Source organism: Coenobita brevimanus, chromosome 99, assembly GCF_032717465.1.
Source record: "Coenobita brevimanus isolate Jiangsu-jjx chromosome 99, ASM3271746v2, whole genome shotgun sequence".
In the NCBI taxonomy this organism is placed as follows: Eukaryota; Metazoa; Arthropoda; class Malacostraca; order Decapoda; family Coenobitidae; genus Coenobita; species Coenobita brevimanus.
Window position 1 is genome coordinate 20,656,733 of NC_137052.1, and position 16,501 is coordinate 20,673,233.

General features: G+C 39.9%; 1 protein-coding gene across 1 annotated transcript in view; it reads left to right on the plus strand.

Moving 5' to 3' along the window:
* Positions 1-16,501, plus strand: part of LOC145414458 (cadherin-99C-like) — a 66,161-nt gene that overhangs the window by 28,701 nt on the left and 20,959 nt on the right. Inside the window, exons 9-20 of the mRNA XM_080284014.1 lie at positions 1,768-1,908; positions 3,168-3,320; positions 4,135-4,302; positions 4,915-5,067; positions 7,515-7,649; positions 7,950-8,105; positions 8,497-8,625; positions 9,087-9,287; positions 9,696-9,848; positions 11,369-11,530; positions 13,376-13,492; positions 16,150-16,402. Coding sequence (XP_080140140.1) covers positions 1,768-1,908; positions 3,168-3,320; positions 4,135-4,302; positions 4,915-5,067; positions 7,515-7,649; positions 7,950-8,105; positions 8,497-8,625; positions 9,087-9,287; positions 9,696-9,848; positions 11,369-11,530; positions 13,376-13,492; positions 16,150-16,402 — 1,921 coding nt within the window. The remainder of the gene's footprint in view (positions 1-1,767; positions 1,909-3,167; positions 3,321-4,134; positions 4,303-4,914; positions 5,068-7,514; positions 7,650-7,949; positions 8,106-8,496; positions 8,626-9,086; positions 9,288-9,695; positions 9,849-11,368; positions 11,531-13,375; positions 13,493-16,149; positions 16,403-16,501) is intronic.

A 16,501-nucleotide genomic window follows, 5' to 3' on the forward strand; every position in this document is an offset into this window, starting at 1 on the left:
GTTCTTAGGTACCAGTAATATGAAAAGTCATATATTCCTCAGGTCAGTAAGAGAAAAGAACTTTTCAGGACCTTCGCTGAGTGGGGGGGGAGGTTGTGGTGGCCTGCCATCCCCAACCTCCTCATACCTCCAAGTTCCACCTGGCTGAAGTACTGTAATCAATATTATTTTAAGGCGGTTCATTTCATTCTAGAAGGTTTCATGTTGAAAGTTTTCTCTTTGATAAAGATAGAGCAAACCGAAATTGCAAGTTAACCGAAACAGTATTCTTGTGGGCTTTCATATTAGTGTATAAAGATCAGAATTACACACTTCCTTTTCAAAAGAAAGTAGTAATCCCTCTACTATCCGATGTAATAGAGCCAAAGGCATGTCCGGAAAGTGGTCCCGTCCGGAAAGTGGGCCTCTGACTGCTGGACTGGTACTTGTGACCCTAACCCAGCCTAACTTTGAAACCCATATAAATAACTCCCTACTGGACATGCATAGCACTTATTTAAACCTATTTAAGATGCTGTTCACACCAATAATGGACATAAAGCATGAAATAAATGATAAGGAACCAAAGAATGAGGACTTAGAAATGACTGTACCTCAGCCAGGTACGTACAGCACTTCTGTGGCCATCTTCTTAAGGTTTTGGCAGTGGTGAAAATGCTCTTGAAGCACATACAGTAATCCAGTGTTGTGTTGCACTTACAGTAATTCTTTGCACTGTGAGTTATAACTGTTTAACACTGCACATTGTTAATTGCAACACTCTAGTTTCAATCACCAATTTGCACTCCACAGTTAATCCTTCGCACTCTAAATTCTAATTTCTTAACACTGCACAACACTGTAAATTCCCGTGTGGTCTACTGGTGAGGTATTGCAGTTTATTCATTGTTTATTCACAAAAAAAAACGAGCACGTGTGGCATCCATTGTGATAAGCATCCACTCGCAATCGAAGTTAAGCAGTAACTGTTGATGACGAGGAAACAGAGTTGCCAGATCGCAACGGCCACATTACCAAACTCCTCAATTTTCTTTACCAAATTTAACTTTTCATTACCAAATTCGTAAAGCTAGCATTTATTCTTCACTAATTATATATATAAGTGGAAATACATGTAATCACTCTTCTTATAATTAACAGCATGTTGATTATTTTCACGCTATGTTGGCTAGCAGATTAATCAGAGAGAGCAAACAATCCACCATCTCCATCCTGCGTATCCTCATACATGTGAAAAATCCATTTGGTAATGCATTATTCATATTCATTACCAGACAAATTTTTCATTACCAAATTGGCCCATATTTGGTAATGAAAAATACCAAATGGCAACCCTGACAGGGGAGGAGGGAGGGGGGAGGAAGGAAGGGGTGAAGGGCCTGTGATGTAACAGCTGGTTGGTGCCGTGCGGTAATTTCAAATTATGGGTGGGAAAAAATTCAGATTTGGGGGGGATTTTTTTCTTTTTTTGGCCATTTTTGGGTTCCAAAGGTCCAGGCCCACAATGTCTGGTAAGTGGGGTGTCCGGAAAGTGGGCATCCGGAAAGTACGGGGATTACTGTATTCTTGATTTAGTTTAGCGCTTAATCCAAATACTGTATACAGTAATTGAAAGTACAAAATAGATACTTGTTTCTCTGTTTTACTAACCATTCTTCAATACTTCAGTTGTTTACATAGACTTACCATCCCCCATTGAGTTTGCTGGATATGGGTCTACTCTTTAACAAGGACTATTTGTAGTAAAAACCTGTGTTATCCTCCAAGACAGAGGATGAAGCCCCACCCAACTACACCTGGGAGCTGACAACAACTGCCTTCCGCATCGGTGAGGGAGGGCAGCTGGAGGTGGCTGAGGACAGCACTTTAGACCGTGACCCACCCAACCCTGGCATCTACACATTCCAGGTCTGTGTTGATATGAGAACTGTGTGCAAGAAAAATTGTCAGTTTTTCATGTAGAAAGATATTATGTTTGGAACTCATACAGTTGCTATAGGTACTTAACCTGTTTGGCAGTGTCTGTCACGATCATCATACTGGGTATTATTGTTTATGTTACAATATTACTGTATTGCTACTATGATGATGATGATGATGGATAACTTCCACTGGATAATTTTCTTCCAGTCTACAAACAGTGTATCAGGTCAGAGATGTCCAGTGCTTCCCCAGCATGGGCCTCCATCCTATAATTATAAAACCCATTACAAAACCATGCAAACCATACAGAATAACACCCAGTGTATCATTCTGAAGTTAAAGCCCATGCCAAGTTAGTGTGAAATAACTATAGTGTTATTCTCAATATAATGCCAAAAATATATCTGTAGCAGCAAAATTATTTGTCAAAACAGTTTTAATTCTATTAACGATTATCTTTTCTGAACAGAGACTCTTGTTATTAGCTTTTATAAAATACTCAAGAGCATCCTTAGCATTAAAAGATTAAATTAACTCAGTGAAAGTAAATATATAGCCTTTGTTTTAACTCAGAGTTGGGTTCCAAAATATCACCGTTATCAGGACAGCTGGAACTACAGTGTAAATCTGGGGAAAATGGCAGATCAGTTTTGCAGCAAGCAGTGAATTAATGAGCAGTTACTGAGTTCTGTAATTTTATGAGGGATTAAAAACAAAAAGCAACATAAGATATGCAACATATAATGAGGACTTAAAGTAGATGTTTCAAACCATATGTAGCAAAGCTTTGAATTGTATCACACTTTTGGGGTTTCTGTGATATCAGTAGCTCAAATTATATGATACCAGTCTCCCTTGTCTACTGTATATGAAAAACACAACTGTTAGTTCAAATCTGCATCATATTAATTGTAAACCTACTTAATGAAGACATTAACCCCGTCATGGCCAAGACAATTGTAGTATTCTTTTCCATCTAATGCCAAACAACACTTTTATGCAGAGGGTGAGTATAGCAGCCAGAGGGTGTTATAATATCACCATGAACCTCTTATAGTTGGGATAACTCTTCCAGCTACCATAATGCCAGACAGTTTTATTTAGCTAAGAGCAAGTGTAGGAGCCTGAGAGTGTTAATATGGTTGGGACAGCTGTGGTATACTATTCCAGCTAATGCCAAACAGTTTTATTTCATAATGTGATTTATATTAACCTGTGAGTGTCAATGTGTCATATGTTGTCAGGTTGTGGCAAGAGAGGCATGGGAGGGAGGTGTGGCAAGTGCACCCATCACCCTGACTGTGGAGCTTAATGATGTCAACGATAACCCACCACGCCTTCCCGTCTACCCACCCCTGGCGGTGGAGGCTGGGGCTGCACGCAGAACCATTGCCCAGGTCAGACATTCACAAGCCTATAATTCAGTGCCCAGATCACAGACACACTTGTGATCAACCCCCTGTTATTACTGATTTGTTTTCCCAGGAAGGACAAGGACAGGTTATTGTAGACGTTTCCCATCTCTCTTTGTTGTTCTGTAAAACATAATCTGAGTTGGCTCCAGCAGGGAGGGAATTAGTTTGTGTGTTGACCTTGACCCAGGGCAGTAACCCACTCATGGCACTGTTTAGTAATGATTATGGTAATTCTGTAACTTGCACTTGTTGAAGGGAATGAGTAGGACATTGTTATGAATTATTTAAGATCATATTGACGAATGAAGAAGTGCAGGAACATTGTGGGGTGGATGTGGATGTGGTTGAGAAGATTAGGAGAAATACACTGAGGGGGGGGGGGACATGTGGAGAGAATGGAGAATGAAAGACTGACTAAGAGGGTGTATGTAGGTGAGGTGGAGGGAGGGAGAGGGAGGGGTAGACCGAGGATGAGGTGGAGGGATGGAGTTGAGAGGTATATGAGGGAGGGGGGGGGTGAGTTGGGGGAAGGGTAGTCAAATGGTGGGTGACAGAGCGACTTTGAGGCGTTTTGTCTGCGGCCACCCTTTGCGGGATTAGGGCATCGGTCTATAGATAGATAGAGATATTGCAACCAAGTTACAGATTATCACTAGCTTTGGATAAATTCAGCAAAGTGTATAAAGTTGGGCTGGGTTACAATAAATTCAGTATATTTAGTAGAACAAAATACTGGTAATTGATTACTTTTTCTTAACTTTTTTTTTTTTTTTTTTTTTTTTTTTTTTAACCTCAGATCTCAGCAAAAGACAATGATGCTGGTGAGAATGCGGAGGTGACCTACAGCATCCATCATGTGTCAGGGCGTGGTGGCCGTGACAAGTTCTCCATCAACAGCACCACCGGGGAGCTGGCACTAGTTGGAGAGGTGGCAGCCGGAGAACAGTACTCCATCACACTTAGGGTATGTCATACTGTGGCAGCACAACATGTGTAGGTTAAGGATTTTTTTTTTTTAATACTTTTCAAATGTAAGCATAGATCAAAAAGTCCATTCTCTCAGGCTGAGCATTCCTCCCATACACCACACATCTTTACATGTCACCATGTCATCATTAATACCTACCTCCCACACTGAATATATGCCAGGACTGTTTTGTTTTATATGTCCGTGGGTTTTGTGAAAGATCAGTAAAGTCTATTTTAGCAAAGTTAAAAAAAAAAGGCTATTCCATGCTCCATCCCAGGAGCTTTGAGGCCAGTCAGACCAGAGTAGTTACGGTGCTTATAGCCTATATTAATCCCTTCAGTATGAGAGGCATTTCATTTTTCATTCATTCATTCATCATCTAATCCTCTGTTGCCCCTTGAGGAGCATAAGAGTCTGGGTTTTAGGCAAGTTGGTCCTGACATTTAAGATGAGAGTGACCAGCCTCACTCATCCCTGAGTGACATTACTTGAGTGACACGTGAGAGGCATTTTGTAAGTTGAGTAAATTACCTGTAAGTAGCGAGAATAAAACGGGAAAAAAAAAAATTTGCTTGAAGAGGCTAAGTTTAATTTTCCACCCTACAGGCAACAGACAGTGGAGAGTTGTACACTCAGAGCATCTTGGAGGTGGTGGTAAACAGAGGCCCCAACACTGGAGGGCCGGTGTTCACTTTGCCACGCTACTCTGCCACCATTAGTGAGGGTGCTCCAACAAACTCTGCACTCATCACCCTCTCTGTAAGCAAGATATGATGCATGTAGAGGTTATTTCTTTGTATGATTGATGAATGAACTGAAAGGTAATCATGGTATTGCATTCACCAAGTTATACCATAGATTCATTTGGCATTGACTTTATTAACAATCACTGAGGGCACTGTATACATCTCAGCACTTATTACCTTATCTGTGAGTTTGGTATGGTGCATTTTGAGGGTTACAAGCAGTCCTCAGTGTACGGTCCTCTCTTCTGTTATGTGGAATCGTGGTAGACGAATTTGTACTTATACGGTCACCAACAGTGTGACCAAAAAATATATGCCACGGTCACAAACAGATATACCGTGGCAAGTTCTCGGGCATTGGAGCTCAGACGGCCTGCCGAAAGTCCAATGTCGCACGTGATGATGTCAGGAGAGCAGTGCACTGTGAATGGTCGCATGACATCACATTCATATATGCACCTCCATTGGCTACTGGGGGCTTCCTCCATTGTTTTTTGGTGGTCTCCTGTCTTGTGCCCTGTCTAAGGTAGCTATTCCCATGTACAAAGCATTGTTACATCTGTCAGAGCTAGTCAGGTTAGTGACCTAAACTTGCTTTATTTTTGTATTTTATTTTTCTTAATAACAGAATAGAGGAAGGAAAAACAAATGAATAAAAAAAAAAAAAATCCATACACCTGATTACTGGTGTCCTCTGTTCATAAAATATCTGTAACATTAGACCTGAACAGCTGTAGGTTGAAGTTTGGAGGGAAACAACTCTGGGGAAGCGAGTACCAAAGAGATGCAGTACAGGGAATGAAAGAATTTTGATAGGCAGAAGTTCTGCATTATGCCTGAGTGACATTCCAGTCATTAGCACTACAGTAATGTCTAGGAACCTTTCCTAAGTACAGTATTTTTAATAACTTCCCGTGAATGAGTACAAGAGTGAATGTCAGTAGGGTGTTTTTTGGGGTGTTTGGGTAGGATTTGAGGTGAAAAGGCAACTTTGGAAAATGTCCAGTCTAGGTTAGCCCTTTATAATGGAAACATATGGAAGGTATAACACAGAAAAGTATACTTCAGCCTGTTGTCAGTCTATATTAGCTGCGCTATAGGAGGGAGGACTGTAATTAAAAGATGTGTTCTATTATATCAGTAAGTTTCCCAACAGCTTGTACTGTAAATTAGAGAAACTGGCAAATTAATTGTAGAGGTAACAATGGAATTTTAATAGGCAATTTTCCTGTAATTCATAATTGATATAATAGCCCAAAAAGTTTCAGAAAAGCAGTATATAGTCAGAGTTTATTAATCTTCTTTGTATAATCACTGGATGAACTGAAAGTTAATCTTGATACTGCATTAACCAAGACAAATCAGTTAGGCAAATGTTCATATTCTAAATTCATGATGCAGTTCTGTAACTGATCATGGAGGCACTAATGGCAAAGAAGCTGACGCTGCCATGCATACAGTTACAGTACCCTATATTGTAAACAAGCAATAGGTCCTTGGTTCATGGCCTGTATGAGCCCTTCCAGCGGCTCAGGTAGAGGTCTTTTTAGCTAGAGGCAATGGAGTTGCCCAGATCTTCTGAGGAAGACACACAGGTTGCCCAGGACTTGGTGACAGAGTGGTGGGCTCAAGCCCATCCCACTGAGGAGGATCAAAAGGGACAAGTCTACATTTCCCAGGGCTACCAGTATATCCCACTTGGGGAGTAGAATCTGGGGTACTGCAGAATGAAGTGGGACACTGTCTACTCCTGGCCTTTACTTCACTGGCAGTGTGGGTCTGGAGCCAGCTGCCAACTGTGAAGATGAGATACCCTGTGCCAGGCCAACATGCCCAAAACATAACCAAGTGAGGAAAACATCAAGGCCTGTGAGAATGCATGCACCCATGGGTGATGGGAGGAGTTTAGACTTGGAATAACTACATCTTAAAGTTTCAGATATTGTGCTTCAGTGCCATTATTCTTCATGCTTATTTACAACTGTGAGTGATTAAGGGAAAAAAATCTCAGAGTGAATATTTTTGTTATTGTAATTTAACCTGGTTAGTTGTAAATGCTTGGCTTCCACTGACCTTGAAATATATTACCAGATGACTGAAATGTGGCTAAAAGCTGGGTAACTAGCCACACAGTTATTACACTTAAGGTGGAAACTAAGGCACAAGTAAACAAGCTCCATGCAGAAGTTCACACACTGTTACAAGCCATAATACATATGTGGACTGTCTTTTTCATAAATGTTGGGAAGTACTGTACCATAATTAGTCTGTTTTGAAACATGGTTAAGATTCCTGCCCATAAAAAGCTTTCTGCTGTATCGTGGTCAACTCCCATATTGGGGTTCCTTAAGTGGAAGCATAATATAACGATCATGATTAACTTGGTAAAATCAGGTTGGGCCACGGAGTAACGTTGCCATAGAGAGTATGCCATTCCTGGAGTGCCCTTGTTACTTTCAGGCACTGGACCCTGAGGGGGATGCTACCAGGTTCTCACTTATAGGTGACCAACAGGACTTTGAGATTGGTAGCAGCTCAGGAACCATACGAGTGGTGAATCAACTGGATCGTGAGAGTCAGGATGCATACACTCTGGTGAGTCACAAAACTTTGTACTGTGTTGGAATCATGATTATCTAAAAACTTTTAATTTTCATAGCTTTTGTATGACAGTATGTTATGTTGTCATTATTATACTGAAGTCAGTCCATGGCTGGTCACTGCAGAACTGGACCACCAGACTGGCTTGTGTAAAATTTATATATATATATATACTCATTTACTCATTTTACATGTCTTGTGATAAGGTACACCTGTCTTCACATTCCTCACTGGTCATATGCGCTGGAGGATACCTAGAGTGCAGTCTTAACAAAATTTTAATTGACATTGTAGACTGTAAAAGCCGAAGACCCAGAAGGCCTGTTTAACACTGCAACAGTGACTGTAACTGTCCAGGACATCAATGATAAGAATCCAGAATTCATTGGACTGCCATACTCCTTTAGGGTTGATGAAGGTCAAGAAGATGCTGCAGTGGGCAATGTTACAGTAAGTAATGACTGTTATATTGTATACCTTTTTAAATTCATTGCTTATTACATTCCTTACCTCTGTTATTCAGTGTAAGTTTGCTGAAAAGCTGACACATTTTCATCTGTAGTTGATTTATGTATATAACCTGACATCGTTGTTATTCGTGTTAAAGTATATGGCACTTGCCTGATTCTAATCTGAACATAAATTTTTCATTGCCATGACTTCCATTACACTATTTCAAGACAGGCTGATAAAGAGATGCAGCTTTTGTTGTTGCATTTGCTTTACTGTATTATCTATTTATAGAGAATGATTCTATATTACTTTCCATATTCTCCTCTAAATTTGAGGTCACACATTTCTAATGCTTTCTCAGCTGCTGTAATATTATACTGAATAACAGGCTGTGGATGACGATGCTGATGAGAATGGTGAAGTGTTCTACTCTGTTCCTGAGGATTCTGCTTTCACCATTGCAAGAGACACTGGAGAAATTAAGACAAAGGAAGCACTGGATTATGAAAAACAGCAGGTTAGCCTACTGTGAAATTTATTGTGTCGATAACAGTACGGAATGCAGTTACGTGATTTGAAAGTAAATGTAGATAAGAGAAAAGTGATCACTGTGATGTGCTAGTGAATGGAGAGAGAGGAATTGGTGTATGGATATGTGTGTGTGTGTGTGTGTGTGTGTGTGTGTGTGTGTGTGTGTGTGTGTGTGTGTTTTTCTGTTTCTGTTTTTGGATCTTTTTCATCCCATTTATTTGCCAAAAATACTACAGGTTTATGAGATGATAATAGTAATGCAAATTTAACAGTTCTAACATTGTATACAGTATTGTATTTATGTTAATGTTGTAAGTATTACTGTAGTGAAATAATGGCAACTTTCCACAAAGATTAAGACACTATCTCACAAGCAAGGTATAGAAATAGAGATTTAGATTAGATTTAGAAGGTAACTACTGGCAGATGACGGTAGCATTGTAACAGGTGCACTACCTGGTTGTGACTGCACGTGATGGTGCTGCCGACCCTCGACTGGCCACAGCAACAGTGACTGTACTAGTGAGTGACACTGGTGATGAGCCCCCAGTGTTTACACAGCAGGTGTACCAAGCCAGTGTTGCAGAAAATGTACCCGATGCCACACTGGCCACTGTCACTGCTACTGACCCAGACACTGTTCCTGCAGTGAGTACAGCACAGACTCATGTTTTCATCCTTTCCTGACTGTATTCACCAACCAAATTTTTGCTATACTGCGATTCATGAGAAAGGATTATTCACTTCAGCAGTATATAAAATGAACTCTCACCTTAGCTAACTCTTAACTGTGAGAGAGGGAAAATCTAATGGTAACCTGGTGCACGAGATCTTTCTCAATAATCTTTCTCTTTTTGTTGATTGATAGAGGATGGGATGAAGTAAATCAATTTTTATGTTGATTTGGGCCATAGTGATATTGTTGTTAATTTAAAAAAAAAAATTCCCCTGGCTTTCATCACTTTCCCCTCATTTTCCCTCACTTTCTTGACACAACTTATCCTTACTTCCCTCTTGAATAGTTTGAATTTTGATTTTTTTTTTTTAATATGTCAGATAACATACATGATGGTGAATGGTGATGCCCAGCTATTCAGTGTGGAAGCAGAGACAGGACGTATCAGCACCACAAGAGGTCTGGATTACGAGGCTGCATCACGCCACACCATTGTCATTGGTACCTTGGAAAACACTCAAGGTGGCCCTCAGGTACACATGTGAATTTACCTGTTGCTTTTCCATAGTTCATTTTAGATCATATGTGATGGATATTTAATGATATGTTTCTTTCAGATGAATTTAGTAAAAATAGTTGAATAATTTTTCAACTGCAACTTTGACAACACTGAATATTACTGCCAAATAATGTCATGTAGTTACACAGTTTGGCCATGTGGAAAGAATGGAGAATGAGAGATTGACTTGGAGAGTGTATGAGTATGGTGGAAGGGGAGGGACTGAAGATGAAAAGAAGGATGGGGTGGAGTTATAAGAGTGAGGAAGTGTGAGTTCGAGAAAGTGCAGCCTGATGACAAAAAACAAAACTGACTATAGATAGATAATTACATTGCCTGTGAGGTGAGGAAGTAAGAGAAACAGCAAATGCAATGAAAGAGGAGGATCAGGCAGTGATTGGAAAACAGGGAGAATAAGGAAGGGGAAAGACAGGAGAGAGAATGTTTGTGTGTAAAAAGAGCAAAGTGAAAACAGTGGTGATGAAAAAATGAAAGACTGTTGATGAAGATTTTATAAGGCAGCTGACCAGTAAATGACAGCACAGTAAAAGGTTGTTTGGATGAAAGAAGTGAAAAGTATGTGATGAAATGGGAGCAGCAGTGAAGAAGGTAGATAGGAAATGTGGTGAATTGAGTGCAGTGATATCAGCTTGAGGCAGCTAGATCAGTGGGAGCAAAACTGAGAGTAGAGAGTGATCAGTGAAAAGAAAGTACCATGTATGTTAGGCGGTGAAAGAACTCAGAAGAGGAAAGTATCAAGAGGTGAATGGTGTTTTTGGAGAAAATAATGTCATGGGGAGGGAAGAATGTAATTTCCTGGATCTAGAAATAACACATAATATGTGGTATGTATGTTAGGGGGAGTGGCTGAGGACTAAACAAGGTACTGTACATTCATTCCTTTGTATAAGGAGATGAGTGAGAGAAGAGAGTCTGGGAACCTTGATTATCTCCCTGTTGAGTGCACTATACAATAGTTGGCATATAATTTATTTGACAGTTGAATTATTTCTACAGTTTGAGCATCAACTTGTTGATTGAAATTCAATGAGCTTTCAGTATGAGGTGGAGGTGAGTCTTCATGGTTACTAATCACACTGGCCCTCCAATCTAATTACACTTCTTCATCAATTGAAATGAAAGGGGTTCAGGATCTTCATCAGGGTGGAAAAACATGCAATGCTAAGATTTATGGCAGAGCACTGATTGAAATGGTAGAAGGAGATACTGAAGAAAAAGTATGTTAGGTATATAGTAGCTGCAGAGAGTTTTTGAATGCATGATTTTCATAAGAGTTACAATTTTGATATTATTTTGTACCTGTAGAACTGTATTTCTGTGTTTTCATTAGATTATTAGGAGACCCAAAAAGGGTCTCAAGGAATAAACACTGAATTTTTAATTAGTGGAAATAATCTATGCCTCTCTCTTGCTTGAGAAAAATAAGCAGTTAACAATTTGGTAATGCCTTTTATTCTTTTTCTTTATTGACAGTCAACTTGTTCAGTGCTAGTAACAGTTGAGGATGAAAATGACAACCCTCCTGTGTTCAGCTTGTCAGTACCACCTCGCTCACTACCGGAGTCTTCTCCTCCCGGCACCTTAGTTGTTACCCTGCTTGCCGCAGATGCTGATGGCACAAGACCAAATAATTATGTAAGTTGGATTATTTCTCCATCTTTTTTTTTTCCCCTTTCTTTTCTGGACCCTACATCATCCCATTTTTGAGGTCACGATGATGATGATGATGAAAAACTATTTAGTCAAAACTCAATACAGTACCAGGTTACCAAGAATGCCTTTTTCATGAAATAAGAATAACAGTGAGTTAAACTTGAGTTTAGCTCTTAATAATTATACCTTTCTAACAACACTGATTAGACTTATCCCATAATGTTGCACTCCCTTTGATCACCATTTCATTTATGCAGAAGTACAAGCAGAACCTTCTTCCACTCCACTGGTACAGCTCCACCCATCAACTCTTTGTGACATATTTCAGTAACCTGTTATTTGTACATCTTTTTGTTGCTCCTAGAGCCATATTTGCTGTGTTTTTTAAACTTTTCCAGGTGTTGAAGAGGGACACCTTCCCATGGTGGTACTGGTATAACTGCAACCCAGCTTTACAAATGTCTCTCACTCCCTTCCATCCCCTGTAAGGAGGAGGATGGACCACAGAAAAGAGAAAAATTCAGTTCCCTCATCTGTGGGTTCACATTCAGATTAACCTGGGAATACAGATATGACTAAAGCTTTTTCATGTTTGTGGATGTTAAGGTGGGGTCCCAGCCTGTGTTCACATCCTGGTAACTTACTGTTGTTCAGATGAAGGGTTTATAGTCTGTTTTTATTGATTCCTTGTGCTGTCCAAAGGTAGTGTGTGTGTGTTTTCGAGGCACCGAGTTTACGAGATGCCTTTCCATCAGTGTTGCTTGTGTAATGAGAAAAAGTCATTTGTGCATCAAAGGTAAGTTCAGGAGTTTGGGATGTCACTCCAAGTCTAAAGGGCACAACAAGTTATAGGTGACATGAGGGTGTATTCTTAATTTATGTCTCTCAAGAGTGAGGATAGGGATAGTAGATTTTGTTGGTGAAGTAGTCACATTGTTTAGTGTAATCCAGTTCCAAGTTTAAGCCGTCTAAAAAAAGAGTGAATTTAGCTCAGAAAGGTGTGCCTAACTTGAGTGTTGGGATGATGATTGCTGTCATCCAGATATCAGGGAATTGGATGTGAACCCACCCATCCACCACTGTGGTCACTGAATGGTTAGCATTACCAGTTACAAAGCTGCTGGCCAGCTAGCACTAGGGTTCATATCCTGGTAAAGGGGAGCTGGCACCACTCTCTGCTGCTGTCCATCTACCTTTTGTTGGTTGATAGATAAAATGGATACCAAGTGTTACAACTAAGGAAGGTAACTGTGGTAACCTGGATAATACAATGGCTTTGTATCCTAGCATTGTGAGTGATGAACTTGCCACATACCCAGAGGTTAAGTTAGCATCAAGGCTAAGTGCCTCATGGACTGCCCCCACCTTTCTTTTCTTCACCAGGAAAAGTTGAAGATATCAGTGAGGGTATTTATGGCTGTGAGGTCAAAGTTTTAAAGATGAATGTTTGTGATCCGATCTGGTCCTGCTGCTTTGGATTTTTTTTTTTTTTTAATAATTTGCTGGACTGTTTGTGGGGTGAATGAGAAGGGCATATATGTTTCCTTTATGTTTTTGTGATTGCTCTGTGTTGTGTGGTGGTATTTTTGTGACTTACTGATGCATAATACAGTAGTTTATTAAGCTGTTTATGCAGTTTCTTGATCCTAGAATTGTGTAGTGAAATTTTTCATTACTGGTTTAATTTCCACTTCTTGTTTCTAAACATATTGTACTATATATGACAACATGTATGCAAGAAGGATAATTTTTTTTTTCCCCATCATAAAATCTTTTTATCCATAACAGAGATCAGGGTGGAGTACCATATACTTTATTTCCTCACAGATTGAGTATGAGCTGACTGGATACGGCAGAGCTACAGATTTCTTTTCCATTGGCAAAGATTCTGGAGTAATCACCCTCATGGCAGACCTTCAGCCAGAACCCGATTCAGACTTTGAGGTAAGATTGTAATTGCAGTTTATTTTGTTGTTGTCCTTTGTTTACATATATCCAGATGAGCCTGGGGTCACACCAACAACAGATCTGTGAACCCACTTGGCTGCAGAAATATAGCCACTGTGCACTGATATCTGTAAATAAAGAATTAGTTGAATGAGAAATCTTAAATGCCAGGACCAACTGCCTACAGTCGGACTCGCGCCCGTTTGCGGCTGTGGTGTGGCCCGCACCTGTGTACAATGGTGCCACGTTTCCCCAACTTGCGATGTGAAACGGAAGCTATTTATGTACAAGGCATCACAAATTCGATAAATTCAGATGAATAAAACTTACACTTGTGTATTTTGATGGATGAATCAACAGTAATCTTATTATGCATAAAATATTTATACAGTAACACAGAAACATGGCATACATATTGTACAGTGTTGCTAAAAGAAATTGTAGTCACTTTTAATGTTTTTTAGCGTAGTTTTAGAGTGGGTAATAATATCACAGTTATGGATATAAGATAATGAGCCTGAAAAAAGAAGAAATATGCCAATATCCAAAGTAAAAGAAATAATTCATATAATTCTTGTGAGTGGCAGCACTGATACACCGAGTCTGGCTTAAGATAATGTACATACCCCTCCGTAAACACAAGGATAGCTTGTACAGGTGTTGCTAGGGAAAAATGCTCACATTTACTGGCTTTTACCGTAATTTTAAGGGCGAGGAATAATCACATTTATAATCATAAGCTAATATGTAGGACAAAATAGTAGGCATATGCCAATACTGAAGTAAAAAAAAAAAAAAACATTATTCACTCACGAGCGGCAACACTTCCACACCCAGTCGGTGGCCTTGACCTCAGGGGTGGTGTGGAGAGAGAGATGGAGGAAGGGGAAAGAGAATGAATGAATGAAAATCAATCATGGTACTGCAATAACGGGTCATCCGTCGCCGTATACAAAAAATGATATCACTAAATACAACAAAACCAAAATAACAAATGAAAGCACAATTATAAACAACTTATAAAAGAATCAAAAGTACTCAGGGTGGCTCACATCTCCCGCCAGGAGAGAGAGAGAGAGAGAGAGGTAACGGTATAGAAAACGTGGCAACACTGTACACAGGTGCCGGCCACACCACAGCCGCAAACGGGCACGAGTCCGACTATAGCCCCGGTCTCCTATGCTCCTCATGGGGCAGCGTAGGATTAGATGATGGATGGATGGAGATGAGTATACGTGTTCTTGTGTGATGAGGAACTGTGTGTGTTAATCATCTTGACCTGGGTTTGATCCCATCTTGTGTGCACATTTGAAGATTTGAAGTGGATGCAGTATAGTATGTGCATATATCTGTTGCATGTGTTCCTCATTATAACTTGCTTACATTCAAAGCTGAAAAAAAAGTGAGGGGGGAACCTTACTTTGTGATTTTCCCTTGTACTATTGTACCAAAAATTCATTACACCTTTGTAAAGAGTCCAAGAAGGCACTTAATCATGATAGCCTAGTCTGAGGTTATTGTTCTGAATCTGTGTTGTCCACTGGTTTAGATTCCTCACCATTTTCTTATGATATACACAAGAATTGGATTGCAGTCTAGATACAAATGTAGGAGTGAAATATGCATTGCTGTTGGGTATTGCATTCCTGTTCATTTAGAAATTAAAACATTTCTTTAACACCGATATTTAAAAAAGTATGCAGAGTGATCAGTCATGGGAATACTGTAATTACCAGTGTCCTACAATGGTTATTAAGCCACAGACAAAGTTTTACCTTAAAGACGTACCTTCATGACTTAGGAGGATTTCATTTACTTTACGGTACATGGAATACATTTTATTACATTCACATGAAATCTGTAACATTATTTTGATAAGCATTTTAGAATTTCAAACAAGCATTACAGTATATTTGATGTAGCCACTTTGAGATTAATCAAGACAGCACCTTCAGTAAATAACTTATTTGTGTTTATCATGATTATCATCCTGGCCTCTTTTTCCCACCCAAAGCTGGGGTGAGATAGAATTTAAAAGGCAGGAAAAGAGGAAAAAATAATAGAAGGAGAGAGAATCAAATGCAAGCACAATGAAATACACCACATACTGATTCACATACCATTCAAGCCCCCCAGACTTCTCATTCTACAAACAAGCATGATTTTCCACCAATATGCACTTTACATTACCTTTCACAAGTGCAATATTTCTATAGCAGGTCTTTATGCTCACAGGTTGCTGCATCTTAGATCCAATTAATACTGACTTAAAAATTCAGAAGCTTTGTATTATACTTGTCTCTGGTGTTGATGTGGATGTGTTAGAAAACAGTAGGAGAAATATCTTGAGATGTTTTGGCTGTGTGGAGAGGATGGAGAGTAGGCTAAGAGACTGACTAGGAAAGTGTATGTGTAAGATGATGGGGGGAGAAGGCAACCAAGAATGAGATGGAGAGATGGAGTGAAGAAGTATATGAATGAAAGGGGGAGGAGTGAATCAGAGAGAGGGCAATCAGATGCAGAGGATAAGATGAGGTGAAGATTATTCATTCATGGCCACCCTTTACAGGACTAAGAAGTCTTATGATTGGTAGATAAATAGATGAATGGATAGATAGATAGATAGATAGACTTTACGTGCCATATATTAATAGTTGGAGATCGTCGCCCGGGATGGAGGGTCACCACAACTCACCACCACTTCCACGGTCTCCATCTCGGTGGACCGGCCTGGTGAGGAGAGTCCACTGCCTGAGGAGCTGTGGGCTGCCTTCTCTGACACTCAGTTTTCTGTGGAGGTAGCAGAGGATGCGGAGGAGGGGAGTTTAATAAAGCGACTGACTGTTCTTAACCTCCCTAGTGCATCTACTGGCATCCGCTGTGTCATCACTGAGGGGAATGAGGAGGGTATGTATGTATTGTACTAGTCAGCTTGCATACACGTGACATGGGTGGACAGCTGTATTGTACACATTGAAAGTCTTCAGTTGAGTGACATACTTTTTA